Source organism: Sordaria macrospora, chromosome 7 (assembly GCF_033870435.1).
Source record: "Sordaria macrospora chromosome 7, complete sequence".
Taxonomy (NCBI): Eukaryota; Fungi; Ascomycota; class Sordariomycetes; order Sordariales; family Sordariaceae; genus Sordaria; species Sordaria macrospora.
In genome coordinates, this window is record NC_089377.1 from 2,730,108 (window position 1) to 2,744,039 (window position 13,932).

Here is a 13,932-nt window from a genome sequence, read left to right on the forward strand (position 1 = left end):
ATCGCCGACCGCCACATGAACAAGACAACGAAAACGCCGCGAGCCAGCTGCATTAAACCCTCTCTAGACTGACCTCTTTTAAAGGGAACCATCCATACATAACCCTTCATCCAGCCATATGAAACACGAGGACAGCCATGAATAGCAAGTCAAGTCAGTACATTTGCCGTGGCTTGTTTCTCATATCTGAACCACTGTCAAGCGGTTCACTTCTTCTTTCCCTTGGGGGCGGCCTTGCCCTTTGTCGCCTTCGAGTCCGTCGACGCCACGCTTGACGCACGCGAAGGGGCAGCCGAGGTGGCTTTGCTGCCGGACGCCGACTTAACATTGTCTAGCGCTTTGTTCTGTTGAGTGGACAAATTAGTACGAGCATCTCAGAAAGGAGAAAACAATTCAGGGAATGCTCACCTTCACACCATTGGCCTTGGTCTTCTTCTTGGCAGGAGCCAGGCCTAAGACGCTGTCCTCGTCGTTGTCTCCATCGTCCGCTTCACGCTTGAGCTTGCCATTGACCCCGTTCGCCTTGGCCTTGGTGGTGGTGCTAGGCTCGTCCTCAAACTCCTTGACGATTGTCGTCAGCAGAGTGTTGCAGCGACGGCTGATCTCAATGGGAGTACGGCTGAGGAAGAACCAGTCGAAGCGGAAAAGAGGGCTCTCGCGGATCTCATCCCGGATCTTATCGTAGATGCCCTCTGAATCGACGCCATACTTGTCCAACATCACCAATAGGAATCTGTCCTCCTCCTCCGTGTAGACCTTCTTGTTGGTTGTCGAGACAGTGTAGTTGATCTTCAGTTGCTGCAATGGCACGCGATACTGGCTCATCTTCTTGCGCAACATCTTGCGCTGATGTTCAATCTTGCGCATGCGTTCCTCACCATCCTCGATGACCTTGAGGTATTTGTTGTAATCCGGGATCTCGGTATACCGTTGCCAAAATACCTTGGCATAAGCCTTTATCTCTGCAGGAGTCTTGCTGTCGACTTCCTGCGCGATTCCTTCATAGTCGTTGCGGCCATAGCGGCCAGAGCCGTTGATGAACTGCTGGAAGTCTCGCCTGTTCCAGTCACCAAAGCCCTGCTCTGCAAGCTTTTGCTTCTCAGCTTGCTCCTCTTCTGTCAAGGGCGTGGCGTTATCGATCTCTTGTTGATCCAGAGCCCTTTCCGCCTCACGCTCTTCCAGGGTCTCGTCATCACCGTCAGGGAGGGGAACTTTGTAACCGATCTCCTTCCGGTAGTATGCCGTTTCCCTATCTTGCAATTCGCGGAGTCGGAGGGGATAGAACTGATAGTCGTGCACGGGTACCTGCTTGGGAGCGCGCGGCGCCTTGGGCTTTGTGTCCGCTGTCCTTCCGCCGGTCTGCAGAGCCTGCTTGTAGTACTTGTCGATAGAGTAAATCTGCTCCTTGCGTTCACGCTTCGCCGGATTGATCCAGTTGATCCCAACGTCCTTCTTGCGAGCCGCGAAATCTTCTCCGTTCCACTCGTACGCTGATTCTGATGTGAACTTTTGCAAGTCATCGAGACCAAGCTTTTCGTACTTGGCATTCAACTCCTTGGTTCGGTTCTCACCCGCCGCAAGAATAGCATCGATATCGTCATCAGCCAACTCAGTGCCATTCTCCGGCAAAGCACCGAAACCGCCCTTGGTCTTGAAGACCTTCTCGGCACCATGCTGGATCATGGACAAAAGCTCATCCTTGTTAGCAGCAGCCTTGGCGGCAATCTGAGCACGACCCTGCTGGATGACCAGCTGATCCAGGCGCAGTTTTTGCGCTGCACGCTCCAGCACCTTTTCTTCGATGGCGTTATCCGTAACGAAACGATAAACCACCACTTGCTTCGTCTGTCCAATACGATGGGCGCGGTCCATGGCCTGCAAATCGGCCTGCGGGTTCCAATCGCTGTCATAGAGGACGACAATGTCGGCAGTAGTAAGGTTGATGCCGAGACCACCGGCTCTTGTTGTCAGCAAAAAGACAAACTTGTCCGAGCCAGGTTTGTTGTACTCATCAATAGCCGCAATACGATCTTCGTGAGCAGTGCCGCCATCAATACGGCAGTACTTGTATTGGCGGAAAACACAGTAGTCCTCGAGAATGTCCAACAAGCGGCTCATCTGAGAGAAAATGAGGACGCGACTGCCCTGCTTCTGAAGTCGTTTGAGCAGCTTATCGAGTACGAGCATCTTGCCCGCGTTGTAAACCAGATGCTCATCTGTGGTATAGGGAGGACCAGGCTCGGCTCCCTCAAAGAGGTAAGGATGGTTGCAGCACTTCCGAAGCTGCATAACGATGTTCAACAGCCTTGTCTTGGACTCGCGCTTTCCACCAGCTCCGTTGACAGCATCGATATCCTTTTCAAGGATCTTTTGGTACCATTTTACCTGCATTTCTGACATGCCAATGTAGACGTTGACCTCCTTCTTGGGCAGAAGGCTCTTTTCGACATCGCTCTTGACACGACGCAGCAAGAAGGGCCGTAGTACGCGGTGCAACTGCTGTACAACCGTGTCTTGATCCCTATCTTGGCCAGAAAACCATTGGTCAAACGCCTCGGAATCTCCGAAGACATCTGGTAGCAAGAAGTTGAGCAGAGCCCAGAGTTCGTGCAGGTTGTTCTGTAGGGGAGTGCCCGTAATCAAGAGACGATTTCTCGAGTTAAACACTCTGATTACTTGGGCCAGCGAAGACTCTTCGTTCTTGATGCGGTGTGCCTCGTCAATGATGATGTACTCCCAGGCAAATTTCTTCAAGTGGGACTTCTCCCTGAGAATCATCTCGTAACTCGTGATGCAAACATCGAAGTTCTCGTCCACGAGGCGGTCTGCAATGAGCTGCTGACGTTCCTCCTTGGCGCCCTGCAGTACCAGCACGTTCACCTCTGGTGTCCACTTGGCAAACTCTCGCTTCCAGTTGTCCAGAGTGGATTTGGGAACAATAACCAAATGGGGACCGGTGGTATCCATGATGTGCCGCAGATAACCCAAGAAAGAAATGGTCTGTAGTGTCTTTCCGAGACCCATTTCGTCGGCCAGGATGCCTGAAATGCCGTTTTCGTGAAGGGAGATCAGCCAGTTGAGACCAGCAATTTGGTAGTCCCTCATTTGGCCTTGAATAAAGGCAGGCGACTCGCGGAACACGGTTTCGGCGGAGCCTCCCACTTTCTCGTCCTTGAGCAACTCGGCGTCTTCCTCGGCTTCGGTCCGACGACGTCTCTCACTAGTAGCACCGCCTTGGCGACCAGCGCCCTTCTTGTTCTTTGCGTCCTCGGCATTTTGGCGATCAATTTCGGTCATAATCTCGCGGATCTTGGGGTTGGGGTTTGTCTCAATGAAATGACGGAAAAGGTCGGTCAGGCCGAGAAGGTAGCGGAATCTTCGGATCGAATCATCTTCCTAGAGCCGAGTTAGGATCACGAACAAGAGTGCACCGGGCATTTGAGACGGAGGACCAAGATTCCGGACGCAAGGACAGTCTGAATTGTACAATGGGAATCGCTTACCTTGGACTCTCCTAGCCTGTCATGTTTCTTGCCGAAAATGCTCCGTCGTAGTTGGTTGGCCTCAGATCGCTTCTTACGCCCATCTAGTGGCTCGCCGGCAACGCTGCTCTCGGTAGTATTTGGGTTGGTGTCAGAGTCGGTATAGTCGGGCGTCTCGTCGACCTCCTGTACGGGCGCAGTCAAACGTCAGTTCCATTGCCGCGAAAAGCCAAAGTGTTTCGGCGCAAAGGCGCATTCATTGAAAGGGTAGGCCTCATACCATCTCTGATGCGGGAGCATTGGAAGTCTCTGGGGCGTCAGCCATTGACGCGTCGTCGTCGTCGACGGGCTGTCGCGAACGTGGGGCCATGATGGTGGGGTGTTTTGGTTGGTTGGTGCAGTGTTGTGTTGTGTTGTTCGTCCGCTTGTTCGGTTGAAGGTGAACCGGAGTCCGGACTGGAAGGGCCCCTAGCTTAGAATGCCTAAAACCACTTAAACGCGACTGGAACGCGCCTCTGTGGGTGATGTCGGTTACACCGCAAGTCGTTCAAATTGTCTCGTTCCTGGAATGAGTTTGGTGGTGGCCAGCGACCTCGGGGTTGACTGGCAGGTTGACGAGAAGGAAGCGCGGTCTGGGAATGCTGTTTGTTGAAGGGTCAAGATGTCCAGCGGCTGGGAATTTCTCGAGAGTCGAGGATCCCAAATGGGCGACACCGCGTCCCATTCAGCCAATCACAGAGTCCAGATAACGGAGGGGATCAAGTCGAGTGCCGGGCAGCTGAGACGCAGGCCTTTGGCGTCTGCCAGCCGGTACCCTGCCGGTCGGTTGGGCGACTCGGGTCCCTGTTTGGACGGCACGCTAGACGTTTTCGGGGCACTCTGACGTACGGTAGAGGTGCAGGAACCTCGACTTACTGTGTGTGCTGCTGAAGCTGCAGGCACAACCGTTCAGTTTTTATTCCTGCTGTGTTTTGCTCCTGTTTATAGAGGTACCCGCCCGAAATAGGCTCTTGAAAGTCGAAGAAGTATCGACCGCGGTTGTCCAGACGTTAAAAGTTAACTCCCGCCTGCACTACCTAAAGTCGGCTAGTTCAGGCACAGCATACATGGAGTAGGGGCAGTGGCCGTCTTTGAGAGCTACGATGTACACATCACCCCTGGTAAGTTCGTTAGCGTACGACTTCACAATGTAATTTTCGCAACTCAACTAAAATTCCACTAATTTTCATGCAAAAAGTTAGTATCCACCCAATGCGTTTTTTCAGCTTCATATCCTCTCTCTAATTTTCTGTTCTCAATGTGCTTGTCCTGTTGTTTTGTTGTAAAGTTTTGCAGACTCCTGTCACGAGAACCACGCTAACAAACTCTCAAGGGGTGATGTGTACTATGTAAGTACGGTACTTACAGTTAGTACTTGGATGTAATCTTACAAACTGTCATTCCCGCCATCTGTTTCTTAAACTTCTATCATCCATACGTACTCAATTCAAACAAAGCAGTTTTGGGTACATGTATTAGTTATTAGTTTTATTAACTTTTATCTTTCATTTTTACCCTCTGTCCGCAAACTTAGTTTCCGTTGCCGTGCCAGTGGCTGGTCCCATACGTAGTGTAGTGTACCTACGACTTTAAAGCTTGCTCCATCTACCGCAACGCCACACCATCAACTGTCAACTATCGAATCCGGTAGCGCATGCCAGGTGCATAACCTTGAAATGATGACTGGAATGACCAAGGTCGATTTCGTCTTGCTCATCCGTCCACCAAACTGGAAAGTCCCACCAACTTCGAGTCCACGCCTGGGAAACCACGCTCGAGTCCGCTAAAATTCACGGTTGCAACTCGAAACTTTCGATTGTCTGCTCTTGCATTCTCTCCAGTTCAGATCCTTTTGTTAGCACCTTCCATTGTATTCACACGACGAGGTAACTTATACTTGGGCATCATGTACTGGTAAATGACTACTGTGTACACGTGCTTGTTTAAACATCAGCGACTCCATCCAATCGAGAGGTCCAGACAACTCCCTCACTTCGCTTCGTATCCACTAGCAACGGAACTGGCCCACATGCGATACTCCAGCAAAAACCCCTCCTGGCCCTACCCACCTCAGCCCCGGAAGACATGACTGCATTCCTCCTGACAAACCATCACCGACTCTCAGCGAGCTTTGTCTTTCTTTGTTTCTTTAGACCGCACATTTGACCACAGCCACCGTAACCACCCATTTGGCAACAAGTAACACCCTACAGCAAACAAACAGCGCAGCGTTTATTTCACAATCCACATTTTCCACCGGTTCGCTGCAATGAGCGCCGACAACGATCTTCTCGAAGCCTTCAAGGCAGCCGCTTTGTCGGTGACTAAGCTGTACAAGACCACCGCTCCCGCCGTAGCAAAGGCGCGTAGCGAGGGATACCAAGACTGTCTCGACGATCTTCTCGCGTTCCTCGACAGGAGGAGGTTGGGCTTGAGTGATGGCGAAGGATGGATTATTCGGAGTTGGGCGACGGAGCGCTTGGACGGTCGGGATCTCCCAACGGCAGAAAGCGACGATGACGAAAAGATCGAACCCGCACTATCGCCCCAAGCGCAATCATCAGATCCAATTCAAGAGGAGGATCAAATGAGGGACTCGCCACCTGCCCCTGCTGTTTTCGAGCCTCCCCAACAAGAACAACCACATGATCACGAGCAACCGCAGCAGGAGTCCCAGCAGCGACAGCCGCCTTCCAACCCAGAGGACTTCCAGATTGTGGTTCCAACACAAGAAACATTCACCTTTCAATCGGCACATCCATTCCCCCACGAGGAGGCGATGAAGTTGGAAAACCTGGCGCTTTCCGATGCTCCCAGGAATCGCTCCGTCTCGACTTCGACAAGTTCGCGGAACAACAGAAACCGCGCGCTCAGACAATCTGCTACACGAACACTCGGCCGTGGCGCAGGACAGAAGCGAAAGGTGGTCGATCTTGCAGAGTTCTTCCGAATTGACAACTTTGGGCCTGGGAATGACAAGGATCCCTTCAACCAGAACTCTAAAAGGAGCCGCCACACCTAAACACCGATTAGCGGGACCCCTTCTTCGCTAGATAGACGACAGATATGCCTCACGGCTGAGGTACATCATGGGCATGGATCACAACGGACTGGGCTTCATCATAGCGGGGGACACATTCAACCGACACATTTGCATTTCTCTGCGGTCAAGGGCTAGCGTAACCGGAGGATCATGGAACTCATTGGGAGGAATCCGGGATGGGCTGGGAAGGACATCATTTTCATGGAGAGGCAGCGATTTGCATCTAGGGCGTTGGAACACCATTATACCATAAAGACGTGCCAGTGTACTCTTTCTCTTTTTGGTTTGGGATTTGTTCTTTGTATTGATGTTTTTGGAGTTAGACTTGCACGGTGAAAGGTCAGCATTGGTTTTGTGTATATGAAATTTCGGGCCTCTAATGGCCATCACATATGAACTGCCTCGAGATATGCCTGCAGGTACTGTTCGGACTAGTGTATCATAATCATCTGGATGGGCTTCCTGGATGCATTGCTCCACCTAGCGCTGGGAGCGAGGTGTGTGGGATGGAAGATATGGCGGTTTGTCACAAACGGCGGAATGTTGTATGCAATGATGTTCTGGAAGACACCGGCTGAAGCATCTAATGATACCCCTTTTGTATATTGTGGCATATGAGGCTGGATTGGAGTCTAAATACATGGTGCCCTCCGAACGTGGCTTGCCTGGACCTTTAGTCCGGTCTTGGCTCAAGGTAAAAAGCTATAGCCTGTCTGATGCCAAAGTGAATTAAAGATGAGATCCTCCTGAGGGGTGCTTGAGTTAAACAATATTCGACCGAGCACATCAAGTTCCCATGTGTTAAGTGGAGGAAATCGTCCGTTTGTCCGTAAAGTTACACGGCTTGAGTTAATTGTATTTGCCAAAGAAAGTACAATTGGGGGTAAGTCTTTTATAGACACTAAGGACACAGTTGTTCAATAATCAGAGGTACTTCAAAGCTTACCTACTTGCGCCTATCTAAGTCTGATCTAGGGTCTGGACTTGGGTCCAACATCGGAAGACGTTTTTGCCGTGAACTTAAGGCCAACCCTTCGATTCATGCTGCCTTCCACTAAACAATCGTTGCTCTTGCCTTTTTATATCGAAGTCACTGAAACACGTACTTGCTCTCTTGGATTTGTTGACCCTCCGACGGCCGTCCATGATGACATGAGCCACTCTAAGTTTACAGCAGCTGTGATATGCTTCGTAAGACGATACACACTCACCCATATATGTACGTACTACTAACGTTCAACCACCACATTCTCCCTCTTGACACTTTTCCTCTTTGCCGCTCAAATACTCAGCACTCGACACTCATCCAGATCCATTCCTCTGACACCGCCCTGACGAACCCATTTTTTGAGCCTGGATACTTGACTCTTATAGAAAGAAAGAATGACAGAGTCAAACTCTCCAAGCCCTCCTCTCCACATACTTGCAGCAACACCCGACGGAGGGAGAGCTTCTTTCTCCGCCTCCGGTTATCACATACACATGCCCATCAGCTCTCCCTCATCCCAGAATGGCCTTTTCCCTGAATCATCTTCGTCACCATGGGCACAGTCCCACCACCCCGGACTCCGAGCACAAGCAAGGACGTTCCTCTCGTCCAAAACAAAACACTACATCGTCCTAGCTCTGGTAGCAGTAGATATAGCATCCATCGTGGCTGATATCTTGGTGGCCCTGGTCGCCTGCGACTTGAAGCAGGAGGGTGCAAAGTGGGTGTCGGAGACGAGGGAAGGATTACACATGCTCAGGACATTGATCAGCTCGCTGTTCCTGGTCGAGTTGGCGGGGATGATTTGGGCTTTTGGAGCTGGGTAAGTTTTGTGTGATTTTGTTGCTCTCGGCTCGCTTCCTTTTGAAAGATTGAAAGATTGAAAGATGGTTAGGTTGGCTAACTTGTTCTGCTCGTGATCGCGGGCTTAAAGTTACTTTGGATAGTGGTTTCACTGGCTGGATGCCACGGTTATTGTTGCTAGCTTTGCTGTGGATGTTGTCATGCTGGTGATGCATGGGGACGGCATCGAGGAAATCGCGGAGCTGATCATTGTCCTGCGTCTTTGGAGGCTCATCAAGATAATTGAGGAACTTGGCGTTGGGTTGTCTGAGGGGATGGAGCAGATGAGGAGGAGGGTTGAGGAGTTGGAGAGAATCTTGAACTGAAGAGAGGAGCGACGGATCAACTTCAGGCGCATGAGGTATGAGGAAATGATATTAATATTGCACTCAGAGCTGCCAATTCTATAAAGGACATAGGGAGGTTAAGAAACATCAAAGAAGCGACGATGAGGTAAGTTAAGCTTTGTACGATAAAGAGATATGGCTGAGTGGCTGGCTGACGAAACTCGAGGGGCAAGCTTTGACCAAAGGCATCGAACATCGAGCTTGCTTAGGCCGGTTGTAAGCCAGTTATTCCTCTGCGAGCTTGATGCGAGGAAACGACGAAAGACATATTTGAAGCCATGGGAATGGCTCGGTATTCGGTTGGTGTAATTCCGAGGCAGCATCACCGGCAGTCTGGCACCAGAGGAAGTGAATGTGACGCCGTATTCAGCAAGTTACACATGCTGTTCCAAGCATATTATACTACATGTCATATTTGCTGTCCGAACGTCGTCCGGCTGCCGTGAAAGCCCGTGTAGTGGGTGGGTGAGAAAAGGATGCAACATCCTAAGCAAACCGGAAAAGCGCCCAGGTGTGCCGTATGGAATGTGGATGGATGGATCGCCCGAACCGAACCGTGGTGCATTGCTGATCGTGGTGGATCTACGTGAGGCTCTTCTTGACTGTCTATCAGTGTCATCCGAACTTTAACTTTTGTATCCTGGGTGTAGTTGAGGCCTAGTCGTAGCTGCTCAGTTGCTTTTGGCTGCTCTGGTCATTTTAGGCGTCGGTGGCACGTCGGAAGACTGGCACTCGTTTATTTGATTCACTTGTGCGATGTGACGCGAGTCTTCTGACCTATCTTGCAACTGCCGGGAGACGGACATGTCGACAGTGTACGCGAACTTCTCGAGATGGCAAAAGGAGATTGATGATTGCCTGGAAAACATCCAAGCAAGCGTCCGTGGGGAAGGAGAGAAGGTGCACCAACAGCAGGTGTCAGGACCCGTCCGGCACCAAAGAGCCCCGGCCTCCCGTGTTCATCTGACCTCGGACCCGGCCGCGGCTTTACCGCGACGGAACACTTCTGTGCTTGGACCTCCCCCACTTGGCAGCCACAACATCCACAGATACGGTGACAGACGGCAGACCCAAGCCTGTAGGTATTGCATTCGCTGCGGGAGCGGTGCATTGCGGCCGATTGGCTGCCATTGGCGAATCACCATGCAGCCTCCTTCATTTCGTTTTATGCATGTCCAGCCAAAAGTCCAGTGTCGATAATTCCAGGCGAGTAGATGAAAGCCAACAAACCTCCAAAACACTCTAGACTCTATCATTGTTATCAAATCATGGTTGAGCCCCTCCGCAAAAACCGCGCGGGCAACAACAAACCACATGGCGGGGAGATTTGTGGGCTGTGGAGAGAACCCGGACCGGACCTGGGTCGATGTCAATCATATGTCCTGATGGATCCCAACACGCGGGAGCGCAGGAAGAGCGAGGATCGCGATTTTAGCGCGTAGACCTCAACTCCATCCGGCCATCTCTTCTCTCACCCAGCTTCACGATATCCCCGTGTTTTCTGTAAAATGAAACTGGGCTCTTGTGACGCTCGAATTCCTTGAAAACCAGGCGAAAGAGGCGTTTTCTGGAGATTAAATTGCGGCTTAAGACTGCATCTCGGTCGTGCTCAACCTGGACTAGCGTCGTCTTGGGTTGACATACTAACTGCGTGCTAAAAGACCGGGGGGTGGTTGACATGCTCCGGCCGGGGGAACTCACGAACTCACCAACGGACGGAACGAAACTCTCGACTCTCACAAGTCACCGTCCGTCAACAGTCAACAATGGCTTTGACAGGGACCAGGGCTCGGAATGAACTCACTCCTTCTCCCCCCTGCCTTTGGAGCTGTAGGCACGCTAGCCAGAGTTCCCCAGGTTCTCGGACCTTCTCGTCAACCACTCTTCTCTCTCCTCTTCCCCCGTCTAGAGTTACTTTTTGCCCTTGAGAACACCCACACCGCGTGTCCACTCCATTTCCCCCACAGTCTCTTCTCGTCCTCGCCGTCTCTCCACCGCTCGACCGTTTGTTGCCCTGTCAGATCCTCCCTCTTCAATATCATTGGAAGCTGAGAAGAAACCAAGAAGGAAAGGGCAATATCCAATCGTTTTTTTGACTAGACTAGTCACATCGATCCATATCTACCGGCCTTCCTATATACAAGGTCTCCTGATCCCTCCTCGCCGACCCGACCTACTTACTTTCTCTCACCTTTCCATCTTGTGAAATCGTTCAATCTTCTTTTTCTTCTTGTTCTTCTTGTTCCATCTTTATCCTTCGCCAAACCTAATTTCAATAATACCTCCCAAACCAAACCGTCAAGATGAAGGCCGCTCTCCTTCCCCTCGCCGCCATGTTCGCTGTCGCCGCGGCACAAACCACCTCCGTCTGCCAGGCCGCCTACATCGTCGAGAACTGCCTGGGTTCCGAGAACGCCAAGCTCTCCGTGTGCAACCGTGACGACTACGGCTGCAAGTGCGCGCAGTATGCCAACATCATTACCTGCTTCAACAACTGCCCCAACGATGTTCGCAAGGGTAAGCCTCATCCTCCTCTTCCTCCTCTTCCTCCTCTTCCTCCTCTTCCTCCTCTTCCTCCTCTTCCTCCTCTTCCTCCTCTTCCTCCTCTTCCTCCTCTTCCTCCTCTTCCTCCTCTTCCTCCTCTTCCTCCTCTTCCTCCTCTTCCTCCTCTTCCTCCTCTTCCTCTTGTTCCTGACTTTCTCTCTTTCTTCTCTTTCTTCTCTTTTCCCACCTCCGAGCGATCAAGTGTGTACTGACATAAACTCTTCAAAAAAAAAATAGCATCCGTCATGGGCGAACGTGATACCTGGTGCGCTCTCGACAAGCAATACCCGTCCTCGACTAGCAAGGTCGTCGCCGCCACCACCACCGCCGCTGGCCTGAACACCGCTGTCGCGGCCCAACCCACCGACGCCGGTAGCGACAACGAGAACACGGACGACGCTGCCAACACCACTGCCGGGAACGCCGCGTCGAGCAACACCGACTCTGCCCCTTCAAGCTCCGCGACCGGTAACGCCGCCGGTGAGGTTCTTGTGAACGCTGGTGGCCTGTTGGCTGCTGTCGCTGGTGTCGTTGCTGCTGTGCTTTAAGTGAATTGACTCATCAGATTTTTTTTATCTTGGGAGTTGGAAGCGCTTAATTGTTGAAGCCTTGCCTCTTGTTTTTGGCTTTCGAAGAAAAGTGAAAAGGCTTTTTGAGGGGCGTCAAAAAGAAATGGCGCACGATGGGTGTTTTTGTGTTTGGGGTAAATCTTCGTCTGAATGAGAAAAGGGGGGACGGATGGCTGAATCGGGGTAGTTGTGTGTGATTGAAGAGCAAATGGTGCTGCACCCGAAGTCGCGCGAGAACGGGGAACCCGTTTGCAGACACTGCGACACTTCATGTTAACCACAACAGGGAAGATCAAGGAGCGACGGAGCGACGGTTGGTGGATGTGCTTGGTGAACTTTTGGGTAATTTTTAATGAGGTACCACGATATACAATGTCTGAATGAACATGACATCTCTTCCAGTTCCATCGTTGTTTGCTTCTGAACCTGGCTCCCTGGCAAACATATCAGTATGTATGGACGACTGTCACCACATGCCACTCGAATATGGTAAGTGTCCCCCACTTAGGTCATGACGTTCATTATCATTCTAGCTGACTTCCCTTAAGAAGCCTCATATTGTACACTTCCATCATTCTTCAAGTCTTACAGACCTAAGCCTCGGTGTCCCCTCCCAAAGCTCCAAATCCCTTCTGGCCCGTCTCCGTTGCCTTGGTATTGACTTCCTCCTGGCTTCCCTTGCCAGCACCCTCATTGCCTGCAGTTCCGGTGCTAGCCAACATATCCTTCAACGCGACGCGCCCGGGATCCTTCTTGCTTCCAGGCTCCGGCATGCCGCCCTCGGTTCCGCTTCCCGCGAATCCGCCCTCCTTGATGTTCTTGCCATGTGGGCTGGACTTATCACTTACGTCCTGGCCGGCCCAGATGTAGGTCGGTGCCTTGCTACCCTGCTCTGAATTCTCGTGCTGCTGCTGAGATGTGGGGTGACTCTGATGGGCACTGAAGGGAGCCTTGGCCCCTTGGTTCTGCGAGGCCGAATCGCCCGCGGAGGCGGACGGGTTGCCTTGGGCGAAGGCACCGCCGGAGCGGATCGACTCGGCAGCGAGGGAATCCGGAGGAACGGCACCGACGCCTTCCTGCTTGGGAGGGACGTTTTCGGAGGTGACCTGGAGGAGCCTGCGTTAGTCGAGCTTATGGGAGATGGGGAAAGGCTAAAGCACAAGGTTATTTGTAACAATGGATGTGAACCGGAACTGAGGAGATCAAACCTACCTTCTTTGACATGGTGGGCGATTGTTGGGTTTGAGTTTGATGTTTGATTGATAGGTACAAGTGGTGGTAGTATTTAGCTAAGTCGGTCGATTGTGGTTGCTTCTGTGTGTGCAGAAGTCTGTGATGATTCTGGATGTATGATCAGGTGGAAAGTGATTGAGAAATAAGCCCGTTTAGGTGTTCTATAGCGAGATGTAGATTTGTTTTGGGGAGTCATGTATGTGAGACAGCAGCATGATGTCACGGTCTATGATGTCATGATCTTGCCCACCTTCGTACTTGATGGACGTTCTTGCCAAATGAGACTTCTGCAGCTGCACCTTTCATGCTCATTACACCCGCCAACAAGAACATCTGTAGGCAGACTGGCTAGGTGGCACGTGAAAGGCGCCATAAGTCGTGAGGTCACGGTCGTATGCAACTTACTAACATAGGTAGGTAGGTTGGCATTCTCGGATAATCGGTTCCACCGGCGATCTGCACCTGAATGACCTCTCGGGAGCTTGAACACCGACCAATTCTCAACACGCCTGCGTATACTCATCAAAAGGGACACGGTGAAAGCGAAGGGCACAATGTTGTTTCATATCCAGTAGAAGCTGCTACTACTACCTCAGAATGCTGCACATCCTTAACATAGATTTTCCGGCTTAACCATGATGATGTGGTCTGGCCGGACTCACTTCCTCCTGCCTTAGCCTTACCGTAGAGTAGCTGTTCAAAACACCTTCCAGAGCCACTTGATATGTATAAAGCCAGATGCAACGCTGAGAGATTGGTACCTCGTTCGCCTCAGAAGACACCACAAACGCTCATCTTGGGAGCCAATATCTTGATTGGCTTGTTGGTAAATATTTTGAAAGGA

The 13,932-nt window shown here is 51.5% G+C and overlaps 5 protein-coding genes across 5 annotated transcripts; 3 read left to right on the forward strand and 2 right to left on the reverse strand.

Annotated features, from left to right (window-relative positions):
* Positions 1–31: 31 nt before the first annotated feature.
* Positions 32–4,303, reverse strand: SMAC4_06298 (uncharacterized protein). The gene is made up of 4 exons (XM_003345849.2): positions 3,763–4,303; positions 3,504–3,668; positions 409–3,396; positions 32–344 (listed from the first exon to the last, which is right to left on the reverse strand). The coding sequence occupies exons 1-4, from the start codon at positions 3,850–3,852 to the stop codon at positions 207–209; spliced, it is 3,381 nt and encodes a 1,126-aa protein (XP_003345897.1). The 5' UTR covers positions 3,853–4,303; the 3' UTR covers positions 32–206.
* A 1,474-nt stretch (positions 4,304–5,777) lies between these two features.
* On the forward strand, positions 5,778–7,188 carry SMAC4_06297 (uncharacterized protein). Its single transcript, XM_003345848.2, has one exon. It carries the CDS (start codon positions 5,791–5,793, stop codon positions 6,541–6,543), a length of 753 nt encoding a protein of 250 aa, XP_003345896.1. The 5' UTR covers positions 5,778–5,790; the 3' UTR covers positions 6,544–7,188.
* Positions 7,189–8,046: 858 nt separating this feature from the next.
* SMAC4_06296 (uncharacterized protein) lies at positions 8,047–8,721 on the forward strand (the record flags this gene model as incomplete). The annotated part of the gene is made up of 2 exons (XM_003345847.1): positions 8,047–8,375; positions 8,538–8,721. The coding sequence occupies 2 exons, from the start codon at positions 8,047–8,049 to the stop codon at positions 8,719–8,721; spliced, it is 513 nt and encodes a 170-aa protein (XP_003345895.1).
* A 2,190-nt stretch (positions 8,722–10,911) lies between these two features.
* Positions 10,912–12,252, forward strand: SMAC4_06295 (uncharacterized protein). Its single transcript, XM_003345846.2, has 2 exons — positions 10,912–11,259; positions 11,524–12,252. Exons 1-2 carry the CDS (start codon positions 11,046–11,048, stop codon positions 11,832–11,834), a joined length of 525 nt encoding a protein of 174 aa, XP_003345894.1. The 5' UTR covers positions 10,912–11,045; the 3' UTR covers positions 11,835–12,252.
* Positions 12,253–12,324: 72 nt separating this feature from the next.
* Positions 12,325–13,219, reverse strand: SMAC4_06294 (uncharacterized protein). The gene is made up of 2 exons (XM_003345845.2): positions 13,068–13,219; positions 12,325–12,961 (listed from the first exon to the last, which is right to left on the reverse strand). Exons 1-2 carry the CDS (start codon positions 13,077–13,079, stop codon positions 12,449–12,451), a joined length of 525 nt encoding a protein of 174 aa, XP_003345893.1. The 5' UTR covers positions 13,080–13,219; the 3' UTR covers positions 12,325–12,448.
* Positions 13,220–13,932: the final 713 nt, after the last annotated feature.